A 19,920-nucleotide genomic window follows, 5' to 3' on the forward strand; every position below is an offset into this window, starting at 1 on the left:
GAGACGCAGACGGGAGCCTGGGGTCTAACCTGCTATTCCTTCTGCAGGCGGGTTCCTCCCTCACCAAGGGGAGGAGGGTCGTGGCCAAGATCAGCTCTTGGACTTGGGTCGGGTAGAAGCTGCTTATAATTTACAAGAGAACCTGCAGCAGGTACTTCCTCCTCGTCATGTGCCACCTCCAAGGCCGTGGAGAGAGACGGAATGTCAGAGGGAAGAGAAGGAAGGGGGCGCTGTGCTCCGCTCAGTCTTCTCAGAGGGACGGAGGGAGGGCCGCTGCCTTCACCTTTCCAAGAGAGCCTCCCCCTCCCTCCCCCCGCCTCCCCCCGGGCAGCGGGTTTGTCAAGAAGAGTGCCCTCCAGGAAGAAGCAGGGAGGTGTGAGCCAGAGCCTGGCTCCGAGTCTTGTCACCCCCACACTTGCTCATCCTCACCCCCTCTCACGAGGCAAAGGAGCAGGGTTAGGAGCAGCCTGGAAGCCACCACACAGCTACTAATGCGGTCACCCTTGCAGTCTAGGCCACGTTTATCGCGATGTTCAGTCGAGGCCACTCCCTAGACTAGGTCTGCGATGCGGGGAGGGCTCTCGGCGTGGTCAGGGAGCTGTGGTCACCCCTCCCCTTCCACTGATGGCCGCCCTCACCCAGGTCCCAGCAGAGCTGCTGAGATGTCAGTCAAGGGAGAGGGGCTGCCGGGTGCTCCTGGTCGAGATAATCTCACAGCCAGGGCGTGGAAAAGGTCGAAGGCCAGAGCGCACTGACCACGTGGCCACAGGAGGAATCGGGGCTCTGCCTCCCCCCAACTTCTGCCTCCCCTCCTCCCGCCCCCCGCCTGCTGGATGCCACCGTCTGTCGGCCTTCAAGTTACACAGGTCACCTGGCTCTGAGCCACCCACCCACCCACAAAGCAGCAGTAGACACACGTTTTCCGGGCCCATGGGGCTCCCGACTCCTCATAAACTCAACTAGCTTATGCCCGCGGGCACATGTGAGCCCGTCAGCTCTCCGGGCCCTGGGTCAGCACCAATCCCAAAGCCCTGGGGCCCCGCGGCTCCACGCACTGCATCTCCTGCCGCCTGGCCGCAAGGGAGGCACGGGAAGGCCGGTCTCACCAGGGGTGTCCTCAGGTTTTGGGGAGGCGAGGCGACCACACCCCAGTGCCCAGAAAGCGGGAGGTATTACAATGAAGACGCAGGGGGTGGCCCAGGGGCAGGCGGCGAGGGCCTGGGGTGGCGGGGGACAGGTGCGTGAGGTATTTTTCGCCGGCCCTGCTTCCGAACGGGGCTGGTTCCTGTGGCACCGTCACCCTGTGCCCTCCGGGGGCCGCAGGGAAGGGGGCCTGTCCCTGGTGGGGCTCCCCCGTGAGCCGTCCTGGTGGGGGCACCTCACTGCTCTCCAGGCACAGCGGACCCCGTGCGCATAGCCGATGCGCGTCGAGGTGGACTCCGCGGCGGCGCTGTGTCCACTGGCCACTCGGGGCAGAAAGGTCAGTGCCGGTCCTGGTTCGACGACCAGGGTCAGACGGACTGTTCCCAACGACTGTTCCTGTGAGCGGAGCCGGCGGGACGCGGCGGGCCCTGCTCAAAGGCTCTCTCCTCGACGACCTGAGGCCAGTGGCTGTGGTCCCGGGTCAGGCACCTGGCAGAGGCAGTTGGCATTGCTGATGGCACGTGGGCACTGCAGAGACGAGCCCTTTGGGGGATGTGGGTGAGGGGGTGAGCACAGCGTCCTGGGCAGGGAGCGCCGGGCACGCTGCCCCTGACCTCAAGGCGTCCGTGTGAGTCCCAGCTCGGATGCTCACAGCGGGTGGGGAGCCAGGCGCGGTCCACCGGGCCACCGGCTCTTCCTCCTCAGCCGTCGTGAGATGCTGGGGCACCTGATGCGGTGGGGCTGGGGGCCTTGCTCCAGCCGCCGGGCGGGTGATGGGAGCCGCCCGGGGCTCCCAGGAGGGGCAGTGGCCGGCGGCAGCGACGGGAGGGAAGGGAGTCACTGGTGGCCCCGGGTGCAGGGCTGTTTAAGGACGACGGCTCCTCACACGGACACGTCAGGAGCCGTCGCTACGGCACACACAGGTTAGTCGAGGTTATGAATGTCCCCAGGGAGGGGGGCGTCATGTCAGGCAAGCTGATGACCGGATGGAGCGCTCAGCTGCCCGAGTCGCCCCGAGAGCCGGTGGGGCAGTGAAGGGCGGCGGAGGGGGCGGGCGAGGCGGGCACTCGGGCGCCGGGCCGATGCGTCTTCTCCCCGCAGGAGGCAGGAGGCAGCCGGGCCCTCAGGACTGCGGGATCTGCTGGCAGCGCGTGGGGCTGGGCGGGAGCCTGGCGGCGGCGCTCTGCTCGGTGCGGAAGCTGTACTCGTACTGCGGAGGGACGGACAGAGAGCAGTCAGTGTGGGGCACCCGGGCGGCCACTCCACGCCTCGGCCGGGCCCTCGCCGAGCCCTGTGCGTGCACACGGCTGTGGGTGCGAGCGTGTGCCTGCAGACCCGCCCGTGGGGCTGCAGTGCCTGCTGGTCTCTGAGGGCTGGTACCTCTCCCAGTCCCTGCCCCACGCCCGCAAGGTGAGACCTCCGCACCGGCAGCGCCTGAGCCACGACGCCAGCGGCAAACGCGCCAGCTGACCGCGTGCCAGGCTGCACGCCCGGCGCCCTCCGCCTCCCACCCCCCGCAGACGGTCCTACTGGACGGAGTCCCACACTGGCAAGGGCAGATCTGGGTTCCGTCCCAAGCCTGACCAAGGGCAGTGCAGCCCCCAGGCCCAGGGGACCCCCACTTGCCGCTCCGAGTACGTGCCCCTCGAGCACTGCTGGTGATGACACACCCTGCCCGTGCCCCCTCCCTGCGGGTGTGCGAGTGGCCTCATGAGCTGCCGAGGACCCGGTAGGGCTGCACCCACTGGCCCCCGAGCGCACCCAGCAGATCCTGGGCCGAGGGCAGCGCCTTTTCTGTGGGGCCAGGGGACCTGAGGGTCACCTTGACGGCCAGGTGCTCCTACAGGTTTTGGGAATGAGGAGCTTACACTGGGTCAGTGGTTGTTAAGCGTTTAAATACGATTTGAAACCTTTTCAGCAGCTGGAATCACCATAAAAGGGCTCGCCTACTTAAAGCAGCGCCCGCCGCCGCCTCTGCGGGGACACGGGGTGCCATGGAGCCATGGCAGCAGGGGGGCATCCCCCGGGCACCCCCACAGGGAGGGCTCCAGACGCCCTGCTCCCGCCAGGCACCTGGCAGAGCCTGCCCAGCACCCCTGCCCCGAGGCACTTCTGGGGCCACACCTAGCGAGAGCAGCGGGAAGTTGAAAGGTTTCAGGTTTGATAGTGTCCTCAACCCCCCTGCCTGGCAGTCCCACAGCACTGACCCAGGACAGACAGACAGACAGACACAGATGTGCGCTGGGGCTGTGGGAGGCCTGGCTGACCGTCCCTGTGCGAAGGTGGAGGTGCGCAGCCCCGCGGAGCCACAGGCCCCGGTGGGGGAAGGATGGGGTCCCTGCAGACAGCCTGTCTCCGAGGGCGGAGAGGCGCTCACGTCGCAGGGCACCTCGGGCAGGTCTCTGCTCCTCTCGGAACCTCGGCAGTGGGGTCACCAGGAAGTGACAAGGGTTGGTGAGGACGCGGAGAAAAGGGAACCCGCGTGCATTGTTGGGAATGTCAACTGGTGCCGCCGCAAGGAAAGCAGTATGGAGACTCTTTAAAAACTAAAAATAGAACCACCATGTGACCCAGCAGTCCCACTGCCGGGTCTGATCCCAAGGAAGTGAAAAGACAAACCTGAGGAGCTGCCTGCACCCACGCAGCTCACTCACCGTAGCCGGGCAGAGCACACCCCTCACCCCTCACCGGCTCATGGACAGAGGAAGCGTGGCACACAGTACAGCTGCTCGTACGGGAAAGACGTGCGGGTTATGACTGTTACAGCAGCTTTAGTAACTCAACAGAACGTCACAAGGCAACGGCAAGCTTTTGCCCAGCCCTGTATGTACACAGTGGAATATTATTCAGCCTGAGAAGAATGAAGTCTTGCTGTTTGTGACGCATTATGCTAAGTGAAATAAGTCAGACGGAGGAAAAGTACCACATGATCTCACTTACGTGTGGAATCTAAAAAACAAGACACAAAAACCCCCAAGCAAGTCAGAGAGCAGATTGGTGGTGGTGGGGAGGGGGGGGGGGGTGGAGTCAAAAGGTACAAACTTCCGGTTCTAAGAAGTCCCCGGGAAGTGGAGGGCAGCGTGGTGGCGATGGCGATGGCTGATCCTGTTCTGTATATTTGAAAGCTGCTAAGAGTAAATCTTAGAAGTTCTCATACGGGAAAAAGATTCTGTAACTATGGTGATGGATGTTAACGGGACTGACCACTCTGAGATACATACAAACAGTGAAGCCTTAGGTTGTACCTCTGAAGTGAATACAATGTTTTATGTCAATTATACCTCAATGGAGTGGAGTCACAATCTGCCCTCCCAGGGCTGCTGTGCGGGTGGGATGAGGTTTGTGCCTTTGACCCTCCCCTGGCCTCCGGGTACGTCTGTTGGTGACCAGCCCGGTCACTCTTCTGCTCTCTAGGGACCAGGGACCAGGCCAGGACCTTCGGGTTCAGCTCCCAGGCGGCTGGCAGACCTGCAGCAGGAGGCAGTGGACTCCAGGCGAAGTCTGGGACAACACCGCCACCTGGTGGCTGCTCAGGTGCATCACAGCAGTAAGTGTTCCCCCCTGGGCTGCCTTAGCTAATCCCCCACATCCACCCAGTGCTGGGCGCTGGGGGCCAGCAGAGGGCCCCGCAGCAGCCGGGCCATTGACCCAAGTGAGCGCACAGCAGACAAGGCCAGGGAGACTGCCAGTGGCCAAGGAGCACTCTGGGGAGACGTGGAACTAGGGGTGAGGGGGGAAGTGGGAGCACTTGGGGGCCGGGTAGCTGGACTCAGGTGTGAAGATGTTTCAAGGTGGAGAGAGAAGAGGCCGGGCCCAGCACTTGGGATGAGGACCCAGAGGTTGAGGGGGTGCAGGAGGCTGGGGGCTTCACTTCGGCTGCTCTGAGACCAGCTGGGAGACGCCTGCCTGGGGGGCTGCAGGGGCGAGGCACCTCTCAAATGAGGAGGGCGCCAGCGCCAGTGGCCAGGCCCTCGGCTGCGTCACACCTCCTTCGGGAGGCTTTTCGGGGTCCCGCTGGGCAGGCTCTGTGCCGGCTCCGGCTCCGGGATGGTGGGGACACAGGGGCGGTCAGGCCTGCATCTGTGGGGGCTGCTCAGCACAGAGAGCCCATGAAGGGCGGTGGAGGCAGAGGCAGTAGCTCCCAGATGTCCAGAGCCAGAGGCCTGAGCCCTCTGCTGACTGGGTGCCAGCAGGGGTGGCCCCAGAAAAGGTGGGGGCCAGAGCGGGATCGAGACACTTCCCAGCCTGGGCAAGCAAGTGCTGGCCGGGGCTTAGGGAGTCCTGAGGCCAGTCTTTGTGGCCAGGAGTAGGGGCAGGGTCCCTAGGAAGGAGGCACAGATGGGCCTTCAGGGATGAACTGCTAAATCCTCCTCCTCTCATGTCTGGGGCAGGGGCAGGGGCAGGGGGAGCACACACAGCCCAAGTACACAGCCCTCCCCGCACCCCCCGCCTGGGTCCGGGCGCAGCACAGATTGCTGTCCCCCACCTCTGCCCTTGGGACTTTCCCTTTTTAGGTTATATTGGCTGGAGAGAAAGGAGACTCCCCCCTTGTTTTCTCTAACTCCCCAAATGAAATGTCAACATATGTCCCCTGACATAATCCCCCTTAGGCTGCGGATACCCTCCCCACAGACGCTGTCCTCGGGGACTGCGGCCCCAAGTGTTTGCCCAAGAGACTAGGCCGCCTCTGGGAGCCGCTCTCTCCCCGGGCAAACAGCGAGCACCTTTGAAGGTGGATTTGGGCCCAGATCTGTTTACTCAAGACATTAGTCTCCCACATAAGGAAAACCTGCACTCGCCTACAAACAGCAAATCCTTTTTGAATTAAAAAAATTTTCAATTAAAAAGAATTTGGGTTTGCAGAGCCAGCTCAGCCGAGCGGCGCCAGGCCTTGGCGCCCTCTGGTGGGCACAGGCCGCTATCGCAGCAGCAGCAGCAGCAGGGCCTGGGCGGCCTCTCCAGGAAAGAGACATCACTGTCAGGGCCCCGCCTGGGGCTTCCCAGGGGCCTGGGGCCCTGCAACGGAGCATCAGACCTCGGAGCCACCACGCACCACTCCTCACCTTCCTCAGGCTGTTGTCCTGTTGTTGCCGCGAGGCGGCCATCCTGGCAGTGGGAGGTGCAGACCACAGCTTCCAGGGCACCTGGAGCCGGCGTTTCACTGCCGGCCTCCCGGGCAAAAGGGGGGGCCCTTTCCCCCCCCCCCCCCCCCCCCGCCCACTCACAGGTGCGGCGATGATTCGTGTGGAGTGCGTCCTCCGGTGCCTCAGGACCAAAGGCTTAGCCAGCACCAGGGCGCTGTGCCTGGCCGGGGTGGGGCAGGCACCAGCATTTGCCTGAAAACATTTACCAGGTGCCCCAGAAAAAGGCACATCCCCCCACTTCCCTCCCTGGGTCCAGCTGTCAGTCAGAGCTCCCGACCAGAAAGGGGGGCGCTCGGGGTGTTTGCAGCTGTGGAAGCTGCGGGGAAGCGCCGCCCTGCACAGGGTCGCAGACCGAGCAGAGGCAGGGGGACAGGCCCAGCAGCTGGCATCGGGCACGTGTCTGCACCCCCTTCCTCATGGGATGCAATTCGGAGGTGGGGGTAGAACAACTGATGGGCTCCAACATGAGGGCACTTCGGTGAGAGCGAGGGGCCTGGAGGGCCCGGCCGGGGAGCACAGGTGGAGGGGAGGTAACGGGGCAAGACTCAGGCCAAGGAGAGGAGTCAGGTGCAGGGTCGGCCAGTGAAGGGCGGGCTCCGGGAGGCATGGAGGGTCCCTGCACAGTCAGAGGGGGGTGGGCAGGGCTCTGAGCAGCGGCCCGCCTCTCCCAAGCCTGCCCTGCCTGGCACCTGCCTTGGCTGCACAGCCCAGGCCCCGACCTGCTGTGCTCACCGCCCACGGTCAGCCCCTCGGGCGATGGGCAGTGTCCTCTCCTCACTCCTCTGGAAGCCTGGCTGCGGGGACTCAGCCCGGGGCAGGTGGCCTGGGGAGCCGGCCTCCTCCGGCCTGTCCTGTGGGCTCCTGCCCTGCGGGAGGCCTGTTCGTACCTGGACTGCGTCACCACAGGGACATCGCAAAACCTGGGAGAGGGGACGCCTCGGGGCTGGACACTGCAGAGGCTCGGGCTGCGGGGAAGCCAGGCCTGCCCTCCCCTCCCTGGGGGAGGTCCCAGAATTCCCCAGAGCAGGGAGCACGCCTGGCACCTCCCTCGAGGAAGGGCCGCCGCTCAGGGCTCCACAGGTGACAGGGCGGCAGGAGCTGCCGGGTCCAGAGTGAGTGTTGGGACCAAATCCTCACGCCCCGTGGAGCTGGTACTGTTCTTCCCACAACAGTGAGCACCCGGGGCTCAGAGAGGCTGACCCAGGCCACCAGGGCTGGGGACACGCTGGAGGGCCTCTGACCACCTCGGTCGGTGAGGGTGCCCGGCCGGTCCCTGCGCGGCTCTCCCAAGTGGCTTCCCGAGCAACCCCGGAGTCGGGAGCCCGTCCCACCGCCGGGTCGCCCTAGGTGAGGGGTTGGACAAGGCCCCCCAAGGCCCACCTGCTCCGGGAGCAGGAACCACGTCTGTGGGCACAGGGCTGCCCGAGAACGGCTCGCTGAGGCGCTGGTTCAGCCCGGCCGGCGCCTGCTCTGAGGCCTCCGGTCACTTCATCCCTCCTTATCAGACACCCCGTCCTGCTCCAAACCTGGGACGCGCAGGAGGGGTTGTGACTCCTCCGTCCCCACCCCGGGCAGAGCCCCGAGCCCTCCTCACCCTGCGAATAAACACCACTTCTGTGTCCACAAACGGCCGGGCTCCCCGTCACTGCGCCAGCGTTTCAGAGTTCACCTGAGTATCGCCTGAAGCACAGACGCCTGCATTTCTCCTCTCCTGGGTTATTTGCAGAAAACGTTTGAAACGATCCTGCTTTTTGGCCCTGGTTTGGGGGGAGGAGAGGAGGTCACGCTGGGAAGGTGCCTCCCCCTCCTCGGCTCCTCTGTGCTCACTTCATACCTACGTGCAGGTTCCTTCCACAAGTTCAATGTGGGGGGCTATTACTTTAAACGTCGGGCGATGAAAGAGCCCCAAACCGTAAGAATAGAAAAACCCTTCTATGAAGGACTTGCATCATCTTGACTCTAGTTTTGCACGAGCAGGAATACCACCCAGGACAGCGCCCAGGCGGGCGATTCTGTCCGCCAGGCGTCATCGCTGCCTCAGCCATTCCCACGCCCGGCCTGGCTCGCTCGTGTGTGTGGTGAATGCCGGGGCCACTGTGGGAGCAACTGTGGGGGCTGCCGCTCGGGCCATCGGACCACAGAGGGGGGAGGGGGGAGCCCGAGACTCTCAGAATTAGGAACTCTATTAATATCATCTACCATATTAATATGCTCGCGGAGAAAAAAATGAGCATCTCAAGAGATGATTAAAAGACATTTATCAAAAGCCACCATCCATTTCTAATAAAAACATTTAGGAAAATAAAAATAGATGGCTAATTCTTTAACACGAGAGAAAAGGGACACGTCCATACATATGACAAGCCAAAATGTAACACTGGATGAAGACTGAAACTAGAAACCTGCATTAAAAACACGAAGACAAGGAGGCCCAGTGACCGGATCGTGCCGGCCAGGCGAAGGCCCCGGCGAGGGGCAGGAGGGGGCTGGGGTCAGGTTTGCAGATGACAGAACCGTCCGCCTGCACAAAGCGACCGAGGAACCGTCAGGAACAGTGAGCAGTGAGACAGCCAAGTTCAGACACGCAACGCGAAGCCGACAGCTTCTGGATACATGAGTAACAGAAAAGCTAACGGAGCAAAGATCCCATTTACAAGAGCCACAGACACATGAAACACCTAGGAACAGCCTGGAAGGAATTGCAGGAACTCTGCAAAGAACTCCGTTCTACTCCCCGAGTGAGGCAAGCAAAGGCCCGAGGGAGACGCCTCCCCGGAAATGCCAGCCCATCACCATGTCCTCCAGATACAATAAACCGGAAATGGAGCTTCTGGGACCCCCTACCCCAAACGATTCTGAAGTTCAGCTGGAAGAATAGTCATGTGACTATAATTAGGAATTTTTTGGGGGGAAGAAGAGCTAGCCCTATCACGTATTAAGGCTTATCATAAAGCTATAAGATTCAAAACAGTGTGGTAATAGATCAAAAGAAGAGTCAAGGAAAATGTCCATTAATTAACTTACACGTGGAACTAGCCCAGGGGTCGGGAAACTTTTTGACTCGAGGGCCACAATGGGTTCTTAAACTGGACTGGAGGGCCGGAACAAAAGCATGGATGGAGTGTTATAAATTCATATAAATTCAAAGTAAACATCATTACATAAAAGGGTACGGTCTTTTTTTTTTTATTCATTTCAAACGGGCCGGATGCGGCCCGCGGGCCGTAGTTTGCCCACGGCTGGACTAGACAGTCACATACCACTTAACGACGAGGGGATGCACTCTGAGACACGTGTCGTCGGAGACGTTGTTGTACGAACATCATCGTGCACTTCGACAAACCTGCACGGTGCAGCCCACTGCCCCCAAGCTACGCGCCTGGACAGCACGTTACTGTGCGAAACAACAGGAGAGTAAATCAAGCACGAGAGAAAATGCTGCAATCAAGAGGTGCGGGAAGCACGAGACATCGGCTTCTGTTCTAGGGCAAACAGTTGTTATACGTAGAAAGAGCACACTCTAAAATAACAATGAAGAGAATGTAAATACAGAAGCCAGCAACACAGTCAATCATCATTATCAAGTCTTACGTACTCTGCATATTGTACCTGCCACACTTGTGTACGACTGGCGAGCAGGTGGTACAAGCCACAGACAGCACCACCCAGACAGGTGGGTCACGTGTTGTGCTATGGCGTTAGGACGGCTACGCTGTCACTATGTGCTAGGAATTTCCCAGCTCCATTACAGTCTACGGGACCACTGTGGTATGCGCGGTGCATGACTGTGTATGATGAAGGCAGTATTTACAATTCACTGAAGAAAATAATCAAAGCTGAGAAAACTGGCTAACACTTGAAGATGAAGTAAATCTGGTTCTAGCCCTCATCTTCTAATAAATTTCAGGTGGGTTAAGGACTTGAGACACATTTAATATTTTAATATATTAAAGTACAAAAGGGTAGGAGAAAATAGGAGTGAATATTTTTATAATCTTCTAAGTGTGATCTGAAGCCAAAAATTAATCTGCCCATGAAAAAATTTAGAACACATTATTAACAAGGTGAGAAGCCGCTGGTGAGAGTGGGGTGTGTGTGTGTGTGCCCAGAACAGAGAGAAGGTTTTTATAAAGAGCATAAAGAACTCTTTAAAAATGAACGAGAAAAGCTAAAGAAGCCAATAGAGGACATTAGGCAAAGGGTACAAACAGGAGACATTCATAAAAGAAATACAAATGAACAATAAACATGAAAAGATGTTCACTTTTAAATACCAGGGAAGTGTAGCCAGAGCGGATGGGGGAAGCGGGCACCCTCCCACGCTGACGGTGGAGTCATGAAGGCACACCCTCCTCCTGGGAAGGCAGGATGGGAACATATTGTAAGAAGGCCAGGGGAGCAAGGACACACGTACAAGGAAGTATACCGCAGCAGCGTGACAGCAGGTGACCGGAACAGCTCAGAAGGCGGCCCGCAGTGGTTGCGGAAGTTATCATAGAGGAAACACGCAGTCGCGGAAAGCGGGGAGCAGATCTGTGCGCACTGACCTGGCAGGATGTGCGAGGTGCATGGTGAGTGTGCAACAAGGCACAGAACACTGTGTGTATTGTGAGCCTGTGTAATGTTTACGTGTGTGTGTGTGTGTGTGTGTGTGTGTGTGTGTGTATCCCCGGAGTGGAATGTGGGGAAGTTTATGTGTCTGAAATGTTTGCATTTTTATAAACATGTAAAACCTTTGAACTCAGGGGGAAAACACTAAATGTTAAAAGCTGATTTTGATTGGCAGGGGAGCTGCTTAAGAGGATAAACTGCCCAGGAGACCTGCCAGGATTTACGGGGAGAGAACTAGTCTTGTCTCGGGCCTAAAACTGGTCCCTAAACGGTGGTCAGGCTCCGGAGGTGGTCCCCAAGCTGCTTCCCACATTTCAAAGTAAGGACAACACTTCTTTTGTGCCTTCAGAAGGGCCATCCACTGAACAACATCCGGACACTGTTTTGGGCTGGGATGGTCTCGCTCTGAGACAGCGCTGTAGCATCTGGTGCAGCTCTGTCGTTGAGCAATATAAAAAAAGGGGGGGGGAAGGGACAGGTTAACTCCTATTTACTTAACTAACCTTTATTTAATAAAGGAGCACATTCCCCCCGAAAAACATATCAGCGTCCTTACTGAAATATAAATAAAGAAAAAGGATTCTGGGTGGTGAAAAGGTTAATCTCACAGGTGGAGAGAAGGCAGCTTATTTCCTGTTGCAGTTTAAGACCTGACCACTAGATGGTGCAAAGGGACCACACATTTTGCGCCCTCTCCCCGCACAGAATTCTTTCACGTTAATAAGCACAATGAAAGCTTTCCAGAGTCGAGAGAATGAGCAATTGTGCTGGGATATGAACGTTTTGCTTTTATAAAATTGGGACTCTGCCATTTCATTACTGATACAAAAATCTTCTGTTTCACTTTCTGCCCGCCTATGCAGGTTCCAAATCCACACTGAATCTCAGCTATTTGAAGGGGCCAGCAGAAGCCCATGAAAACTGAATGTCCAAAAGTTGAATTCAAAAATTCTTTTTACCTCGAGCTGCCACACGTGTCCCATTAATTTCACCTCCATGTCGTGACGTCGCTGCTCGTGGAGTGGGCCCCAAGCTAAATAGGCAATAAGCCCCATTTTTCAACATACAAACACATAAAGATGTCAGCTCAGACTGTTTACTAATTAACGCTTAAAAAGACACAAATTAGATATGCGTGGCTAAGAGCAATTATAATCAAGACGAATTTCTCTAGTCATTTGGGAACTGAAAAAAAAATGCCTAATTGCTGGAACCAATGTTTTAAAAACTGAAATCATGCCAGTTAGCAAATATGTTCATTTAAAGAACATTCCACGTGACTACACTCTTGAGGATTGACTACAAACACGAGAACAAGGAAAATATTTAGGTATAAAATTAAAATTTTAAGCTCCCTTAGATTTATAACTTCTTCATTAAATACGCCTGCAAACAGCAGCCCATAAAAACCTGCAGCAATTAAGTGGTTAAATGGACTGCCTCCCTTGTCAATTTTAAGGGAGTGATTAATACGAGATCGTCCCTCTACTAATTAGACTCTCCCTTGTCTTTCGGCTTTAGATCCGGGAAATGGAGGCTGTTTGCTCCACCAGGAAGCCGGTGGCGACCAGCAGGTCCCTTGCTGGGTCTGAGTGCGGCGCCCCTTAAGGGCGGGGAGCGCGTGGTTTCCGTGGTTTCCGTGGGAGGCGGGCAGCAGGCGGGGAGATGGCTGTGTGTGGAGCCGCCCGGCATCCGGATGCCCGTCCATCACAGGAATCGCCGGCTCCTATTTATAAAAGGCTCGCTGGTCGTCATGCCCGCAGCATGAAATCTACCACCATCAAGGCCACTCTCTCCTGGCCATCATTCCCCGAGACAAGGGACAGATCGGCCTGTGAGGGAGGCAGGGTGGGGCCGTGGGGGAGGAGCACACCGGCTCCGGTACAGGTGACCGACAGGGGAATTGTTGCAGAAGCTGCTGCCCGGACGGGAATACAACGGATGGAGAAACGGCGACTGCTTACAGGGAAATAAAGCGCATTTATATGCCCAGCTCACTCGGAGGGAAGATGCTTCATCACAGGGGTTGGCTGCCAAATTACACTTCCCCGACTCCCAGGGGAGAGCCTTTTGTTTGGGCAGCAGGAGGACAATGAGGCCTGCAGGGGACACGGCCCCAGGCCCCCGGCTGCTGCCCAGCCCCCTGGGGAGGGGCCAGGCTGGGCCAGAAGACCTCCCGGTGCTGCCACTCCTGCCACTGGTCAGCCCCCTGGCCACCGCCCGGGCTGAGGGGAGAGGAACAAAATCTCACTCTCTCAAGCCTGGGACCCATTTGCTTGGCAAAGCCCCTGCTCTGAGCCGTGGACGGAGGCGGGCAGCGGGGCCGTGGCCGCAGGAAGAGGGGCCGGGAGAACCGGGGCTGCCCCGGCCGAGGGCCAGGAGCGGTCAGATTTTGGTGTTTTTGTTGACCGTGGCTTCGTTTCCAACAACCCACCGACGCGGCCTGAGCGTGCTTCTGGGCTGAAAGGCTGTGCCTTCCCAATGATTGTTCCTTTGAAATCTGCGCGGCAGCATGTGCACTGATTTTAATCATGACCTTAGGACATGACCCCCCGTGCGTGTCTTTCATAAAACGCGATCAAGTCCTGCCTCGGCCACAGCCCTGGGGGGGTCCTGACCGCTGACCACGGCTCGGACCTGGGGGCGGGGTCATCAGGAGACTCCCCCGGGGTCAAACCCGGGGGGGGGGCAGATTTGGCAAGCTACCCTGGCATGGCACTAACTGTCCTCTCCTGGCACCACGCTGCATCCACTGCCTCCTCTGCCTCCACAGCCCACACGTCCTGCAAACACCCAGGTGCCACGGGCAGAGCTCGTTCTAGCTCACACTGTCCCCCGAGCTCATTGGGGTTCTGTGGGGCCCACCCACGACTGGGGTGACACCTCGTCTCTTTCCACCTGTTACTCAGTGGCAGGCTGGGGCTCCCTGCTGTGGTGGGAGCACCAGGGCCGCTCTGCTGGGCACTGCTGGAGTGCTCCCTTAGGTCCCGAACCCCCCAGCTCAAGGCTGACAGGTTAATGGGGTTCAGTCATGGAGTGACCTGTCCCAGGGCCAAATGGTAGTGACAGGCGCAGGCTCACATTCAGAAACACCCCTCCGGGTCAGGATGTAAGCATCACGGTCCCCCGGGCGGCCCTCTCCTTCCTCAGCCCTGTGAGCAGGGAGCAGGGAGCAGGGAGCCAGGGGAGACCAGGGAGGAGCCCCAATAGGCACGGGGCCCAGGTGGGTCTCGGCATCTGTGCCCCTGACCCAAAGGCAGTCTCCCACCTTTGGGGGTAGGAGGCTTGGCTTAATGGGATGAAATAGTTTACAGGGAGCAGGGAAGCTGCCAGCAGAGCTCCCCCTGCCCTGGGCCCCACCCCTCCCCACCAAGAGCAGCCAGACCTGCTGGGGATAAAAAGGAGACAATCATCCCATGGAGGAGACAGCCGCTGCCCAGGGCCAGCCCCTGGGGCCCAGACCAGGCCGGGGGCTGTGGGCACAGCCTCTCCCAGGCCTCAGCTACCCCTGCAAGGCTGGGTTCAGGGCCTAGGAGCAAGCTCAGGTTTATTTATGGAGAAAATCCTCACATGTGGTTGCAGAAGATGGAGCTGTTCACCAAAGTGTATGGATATCAACATACTAGTCACCATTAAATGCACGCGGATGGCTGGTGTCACGTGTAAATCCTCAGATTAGATGCAAAACTCCACAGCTCCTGACGGCGGGGTGTTGGCGACGGCTTCACACCCTATTTGCCGTTTCCAGCCTCTTCCCACTTCCCCACAATTTCAACGCCGCTTCAATTTCCTTCAGCAGAGAGTACGGACGTGTGTGTTTAACCCGTCACTAAAAACAAGAGCTAGAGCTCGGCTCCGTCACCCGATGCCACCGCTCAGCCACGGGCCCCGAGCAGCGCGTGCTGAGGGCCGGACTCACGCTGTTCACACCCTCCCGTGGACAAGGAGGCGGCCTCGGCCACGGCAGCCAGCGGAGCGGGAGCCAGGGCAGGCCCTGTTCTAAGCCAGTCACACGGCGCTCAAACCTCACAGATGCTGCAGGGTGAGCGTCTTCATTACTATCCCCGTTTTTCAGAGGAGGAAACAGGCTCTGAAAGGCTGACTGGCAGGGCTCACTCGGGCCCAGGGCTGCGGACGGCAGAGCCCGTCTGCCCACAGCTCCACTCAGAGCCTCTGACCTCAAGACAAGTCAGCCCAGCTCGACACGTCTGGTCCAGACGTCAGTCCTGAGAGCGGGAAGAGAACTGAGGTTTACGGCGGTTCCACCACATGCACGGCTCTGCACCGGCCTCTCCTACATCCCCCCTCGTATGCTCCACCTGTGACTCGAAGGCCAGGGTCAGGACCCAGGTTCCCCACCCCACCCCCACTCCTCACCAGCCCCTGGCAGATCCGCGGAGCCACAGACTTCGAGTCATGAGGGAGAGGATTTGGAGTGTGACACACTGGGCCTCAATCTTTTCCTCACCCTCCGAGCCTCCATTTCTGCCCACGACATGGGAGGAATGACACCCCCCGGGTCAGGTGGGTGAGGGCCGGGGAGGCGGCCGGTGGAGCCGGGAGCCCACGCTGAGCACACAGCAGGTGCTTAAACACTCGGGGACCCAGGGGAGCGAAGGCCGAGCTGGGGGCTGCCCCACCGCCAGCACGTGCCACCTCACAGCACCAGCCACGGCGACGGGCACCTGTCTGCCAAGTATTCACGAGAAACCCCGTGAGATCGGTCTACGGAGAGCCCTGCTTTAAACAGAGAGCGGGTGTGCCCCCAGTCAGTGTAAGCCAGACCCGTCTGTACGGACTTCACCATCCTGAACGGAGCCAGGCTGTGCCCTGCGGCACCACCTGCAGCCAGAGCAGGCCACCCCGGAGGCCTCCCCTTCCCACGCACACCCCGAGGCCGGGCTGAGCAGGGCCATCGGCTCCTGGCCCTGAGAAGGGCTGACGGGGTCCTGGGCGCCTCCCCATCGTGGCAGTGGCCAGTCTTTCCCCGAAGTTTACAGACAGAAAAAAGCCCCCCCCCCGCCCCAGTCTACAGATGACAATCAGGTTGGTTTTTATGATTTACTGGAAGGCAAAGACAAGGGGGGCTTTTCCGTCTTGTTTTTGCTGTGACAGGTTTAGGAGTCTGTTGTACCACATTGATTCCATTTTCCTTGATTTCAGCCATCTTTCAATAATGCAGCCCTTCCGCTCGCTGGCACAGCAGAGAAAGCCCAGAGGAGCGGGAATATGGAAATGGTCCTCGCACTTCCATCTCCGAGACAAATGTTCCCCTCAGCGGGGCTGCTGCAAGCACGTGACTCCGCCACCCGCTCCACACAAAGACGCACACGCCACGCTGTCCTGGGAGCGGGGAGCACGCCGACCCCAGTCTCACTCCACGATCTCGACGCCCTTTCGTCAGAGCTGTCACATGTGCCCCAGCTGGGGTTTCTTTCTTTTTAGTAGAGAAACATCCAAACTGTTTGAACCAGGCTGCCCCATGGGGTCTGGCTTACCACGCACAGCGGAGCACCGGCCTCTAAGTCACGGAGGCGGGACCCGTCTCCACGCCCCTCCTGGTGGCTCAGCACACGCAGCCCCTCCCCGAACCCCCACCTTCTTTAAGCTGAGACATTGAGAAAAAATAAAGCACAACAACTGTTCCCTCCGTCTCTTACAACCTCCTGAGCGAGGAGGACGGGGAGGGGCTGGCACACTTGACTGGAGTAATAAACACATGGAAAGTGGGTTCTTGTTCCAAGAGATACATGTGAGCGACATGGGGGTGGCTTTCTGCACAGGGCACCCCAACCCCGGTCCTTCCGGATCCGGAGCAGACCCCTAACCGGAGAGACCCAGGTGCACCAGCCGGCCAGCCCCTCCCGCGCTGGGACCCGCTTACCTCTTTCTCTATCTCCGCCAGAGACTTGATGGTGATTCCCAGCAGGTCAAAGGGCTGCATCTGAAAGCACAGACCACGTCACCTTCAGGGCTGGCTCTGCTCCCTCACGCGGAGGACCTCCGCCCCCGTGTGACCCAGTATTTCCTCCACCCTCCCCACGGAACCCGGGACCCGTCAGGGGGACCCTGCAGGGATTAGTGAGGGCACTTCCAGAAAGCCCCCTGTGTAGGGACCGCTGCTTAGTCATCTGCCTTCAGCACCCAGGAGGGTCACGCCGTCCGGAAAGGCAGTGGCTGTCACCAGTAACTCCCAGCTCCCCGGCCCCTGCCCACGGGAGAAGCCGTTTGCTTTCTTCCCACGGCTGAGGGGCTGGAGCTGCCCCGCCTTCCCCGGAGGCCGCCAGCCGCGGAGGGAGTGGGGCTGAGGCATTCCAGGAGGCAGGTAGCGAGTCTCTCTTCCAGGACTCAGGTGTCCGGGGAGGAGCTGGGGGAACTCCAGGGCTTTGAAAATGCAAGGTGAACGAAATCACTGCTTACCAATGGTCATTTGCGAAATGAAAGGTGGTGAAAAATAACACCGCGTTTTGATGGGTGTTTCTATAATTTCATGAATATGAGGGACCTTTTAATAAAAGATGCTGGCTTTTCAACAGACGGCATGCAAAGTCAAACACATGTGGCTCCAAGAGTCAGCGGGAGGCCCAGAGAAGCAGGGGGCTGAGTGCATGTGAGAGGGCAGAGGACAGACTCTGAGCCCGTCTGGCCCCCTCTGGGCACATGGGCCTTCTCCAGTCCCCCAAGGGCACCGGCCCAGCCTCCTGAGCCCAGGGCCTTTCTGGTTCTGAACTGCAGCCCGAGGGGACAGGGCCTGAGCCAGGCTGGGGGGGTCTCCTGTGAGACGAGGTAGGAAGAGGCCACTTCCAAGTCCAAGGCCCGGGACTCAAAACCGGCCTCAGGTTCCATCACTCCATCATTTCCTCTCCTGCTGGAGAGCAGCTGGGCCTCCAGGCCAGGCTGCTGGGAGGATGAAGTGAGGGAAGCAGGGAAGCTCTTGGCACCGGCTTGGCCTGAGCGCGCGCCTTGGGCACTTGCTGAGTTGGCAGCGCCTGGGTAGCAGCCCATTAGTGAGGGCGATCTTGGGGCAGGGCCACCAAATTAGGCACTGGGCTCCGGGCTGCGCTGCCAGTAGCCAGAAAGCAGTTTGGCTCTCGCCTGCTGCCAGGCCGCGCGGCGCACATGGGCCGCCTGCCCGGCTGCCCGGGATCCAGCTGAGGTCCAGCTGTTGCATCATTAGGCTCTAACTGCCCCACTAAACTTCCCGACCGGAGCTGGTGCGCAGGACAGAGCTGCCTCTCCCAGGAGCGGGCGGGAGAGGCGCCAGCGTCGCCATGGCAACGCGGCCGAGTGGAGTCGGCTGAAGTTACTCATGCTCCGCGTGTCACGTCAGGAGCATTTTTCAAGATTAAGCTGCTTACCAGAAGGGTTCAGAGGAGGCCTATTATATTTCATGAAAATGGAGACTACAGAGCAGGTCACATGGCAAGCCGGGTGGTTTTAAGTCGGATCCAAGAAAAACACTGACGGATCCTTTAGCTGGTGCCCCCACCAGGGCCTTCATGTTTCTTAGCTGCTTAAAGCAAACTTCTTCGGAAAGGACAAAAAATCCCAGGAACCAGGCTATGCAGCCAGCGAGGCCAGGCCTGCACAGTGGAGGGAGGGCCACTGCCACCCGGGGGGGACAGGCAGCAGGAAAGGGACCTGGGGTGCCAGGCAGGGCCTGTGGCCCAGCCCACAGCCGCCAACGCCCGGTCTGAGCTCCGCCCTAAAGGCAGCGGGGCTGGCGCGGGCCTTGGGGGGCTCCCGTGTAGAGGGTCAGTGCTGGCCGGTGGCGAGGCCGGCAGTACATGGAAACCCACCGCTGCCCGACACTGCGGAGCTGGCCAGCCAGCCCACGGACACTCCCAGCGAGAGCGGAGAACGGGTGTCACAGAGTGCAGCAATTAAAATGGGAAAGCGAGGCAGCCTCCATTTTTGTAGAACATCATCATCGTTAAATAAAAAACCCAAATTAAGCTGAACTTGGAAACCAAGTGAAGTTCAGTCCAATTAACCATCACATTTGAAGCAAAAAGGCTTGGCTGCCTCTGAGTTTGCTAGTCCCTCTGGCTCCCTCCTTTCATTCGTTCTCAAGGACCTCACTGGGCAGCACTGGCTGCAGGCTCAGAGGGGCCTGAGCCCCTCCCCCCTCAGCCTGTCGCTGTCGCAGGGCTGAGCTTCCAACCAGCAGGGGGGGGGGGTATTGCAGGGGGGTCAGCAGAAATGACCCGAATGGGGCGGGGTGTGAGGGTCACCAGGAGAGCCCTGCATGCCACCGCGCCACGGGGCAGAGGGAGCTCAGGCCGGGGGTGGGGAGGGAAGGGAAATCATGCACGACACTTACACTTTCTGGAACACAAGAAAACTTCTCTGAAATCATAAAAGGCACACCATCCATTGCTGCAAAAGAAGAGAGAGGAAAGGGCATTGTAGATACCATCCATGTCAATGAACTGAGACGTCAACATCGACAGTACAAGCCAGGCAGTGGCTGGAGCCAGCCAACCTGCACGCAGGAGCGTGAGGCCCAGGGGGTGCACACAGGCACCATCCCTGCTCCTGGGACACCTCTGGTGCGGGAGGCAGACGCCCCCACGTCCCCGGAAGAGCAGGCAGCTGTGTAGACAAGAGCGGTGAGAGCAGAGCGGCCCGGCACCCGCCCCGGAGCCTGGCCTCTGGCCTGTGAGTGGCAGGAGCCGGGGAGGGGCTGCCAGCAGGACGGGGTGCCGGAGGCTGAGGGCAGAGCAGGCGCGTTAGACATGCTCTCAGCTGAAGGTCACACTCAGGCCGTGGGGCCCTGAGCAGGGCCCTGGATCGGGTTTTTATCCCTCCTTCCAACTGACAGTCACGTATTTCAGAAGAACGATCTAGAAACATGACTGCGTTCTGGGCCGTGGTGGCTCCTGCCGCGCTAGCTGTGACGGACGGGGAAGAGCCCTTGCCCAGGTCAGCTGATTGGACTCGGAAGGATGTAAATACAAACCGAGGAGAAAAAGACCCAGAAAAAAGTAACTTGCAAAACTTGGATATAGCAACAGCAGCA

The 19,920-nt window shown here is 59.1% G+C and overlaps 1 protein-coding gene across 2 annotated transcripts in view; it reads right to left on the minus strand.

Annotated features, from left to right (window-relative positions):
• The window catches only part of MVB12B (multivesicular body subunit 12B), a 139,951-nt gene that overhangs the window by 15,625 nt on the left and 104,406 nt on the right, over positions 1-19,920 (minus strand). The window contains exons 7-9 of one of the 2 annotated variants that reach the window (XM_023760139.1): positions 19,222-19,277; positions 16,783-16,842; positions 7-2,353 (exon numbers count right to left, since the gene is read on the minus strand). In XM_023760139.1, the coding sequence (XP_023615907.1) occupies positions 2,267-2,353; positions 16,783-16,842; positions 19,222-19,277 (203 nt within the window). In that variant the 3' untranslated portion in view covers positions 7-2,266. Of the gene's footprint in view, positions 1-6; positions 2,354-16,782; positions 16,843-19,221; positions 19,278-19,920 lie in introns of those variants that run through there. The other variant, XM_023760138.1, reaches the window with a different exon arrangement.

Source organism: Myotis lucifugus, unplaced genomic scaffold (assembly GCF_000147115.1).
Source record: "Myotis lucifugus unplaced genomic scaffold, Myoluc2.0 scaffold_173, whole genome shotgun sequence".
Taxonomy (NCBI): Eukaryota; Metazoa; Chordata; class Mammalia; order Chiroptera; family Vespertilionidae; genus Myotis; species Myotis lucifugus.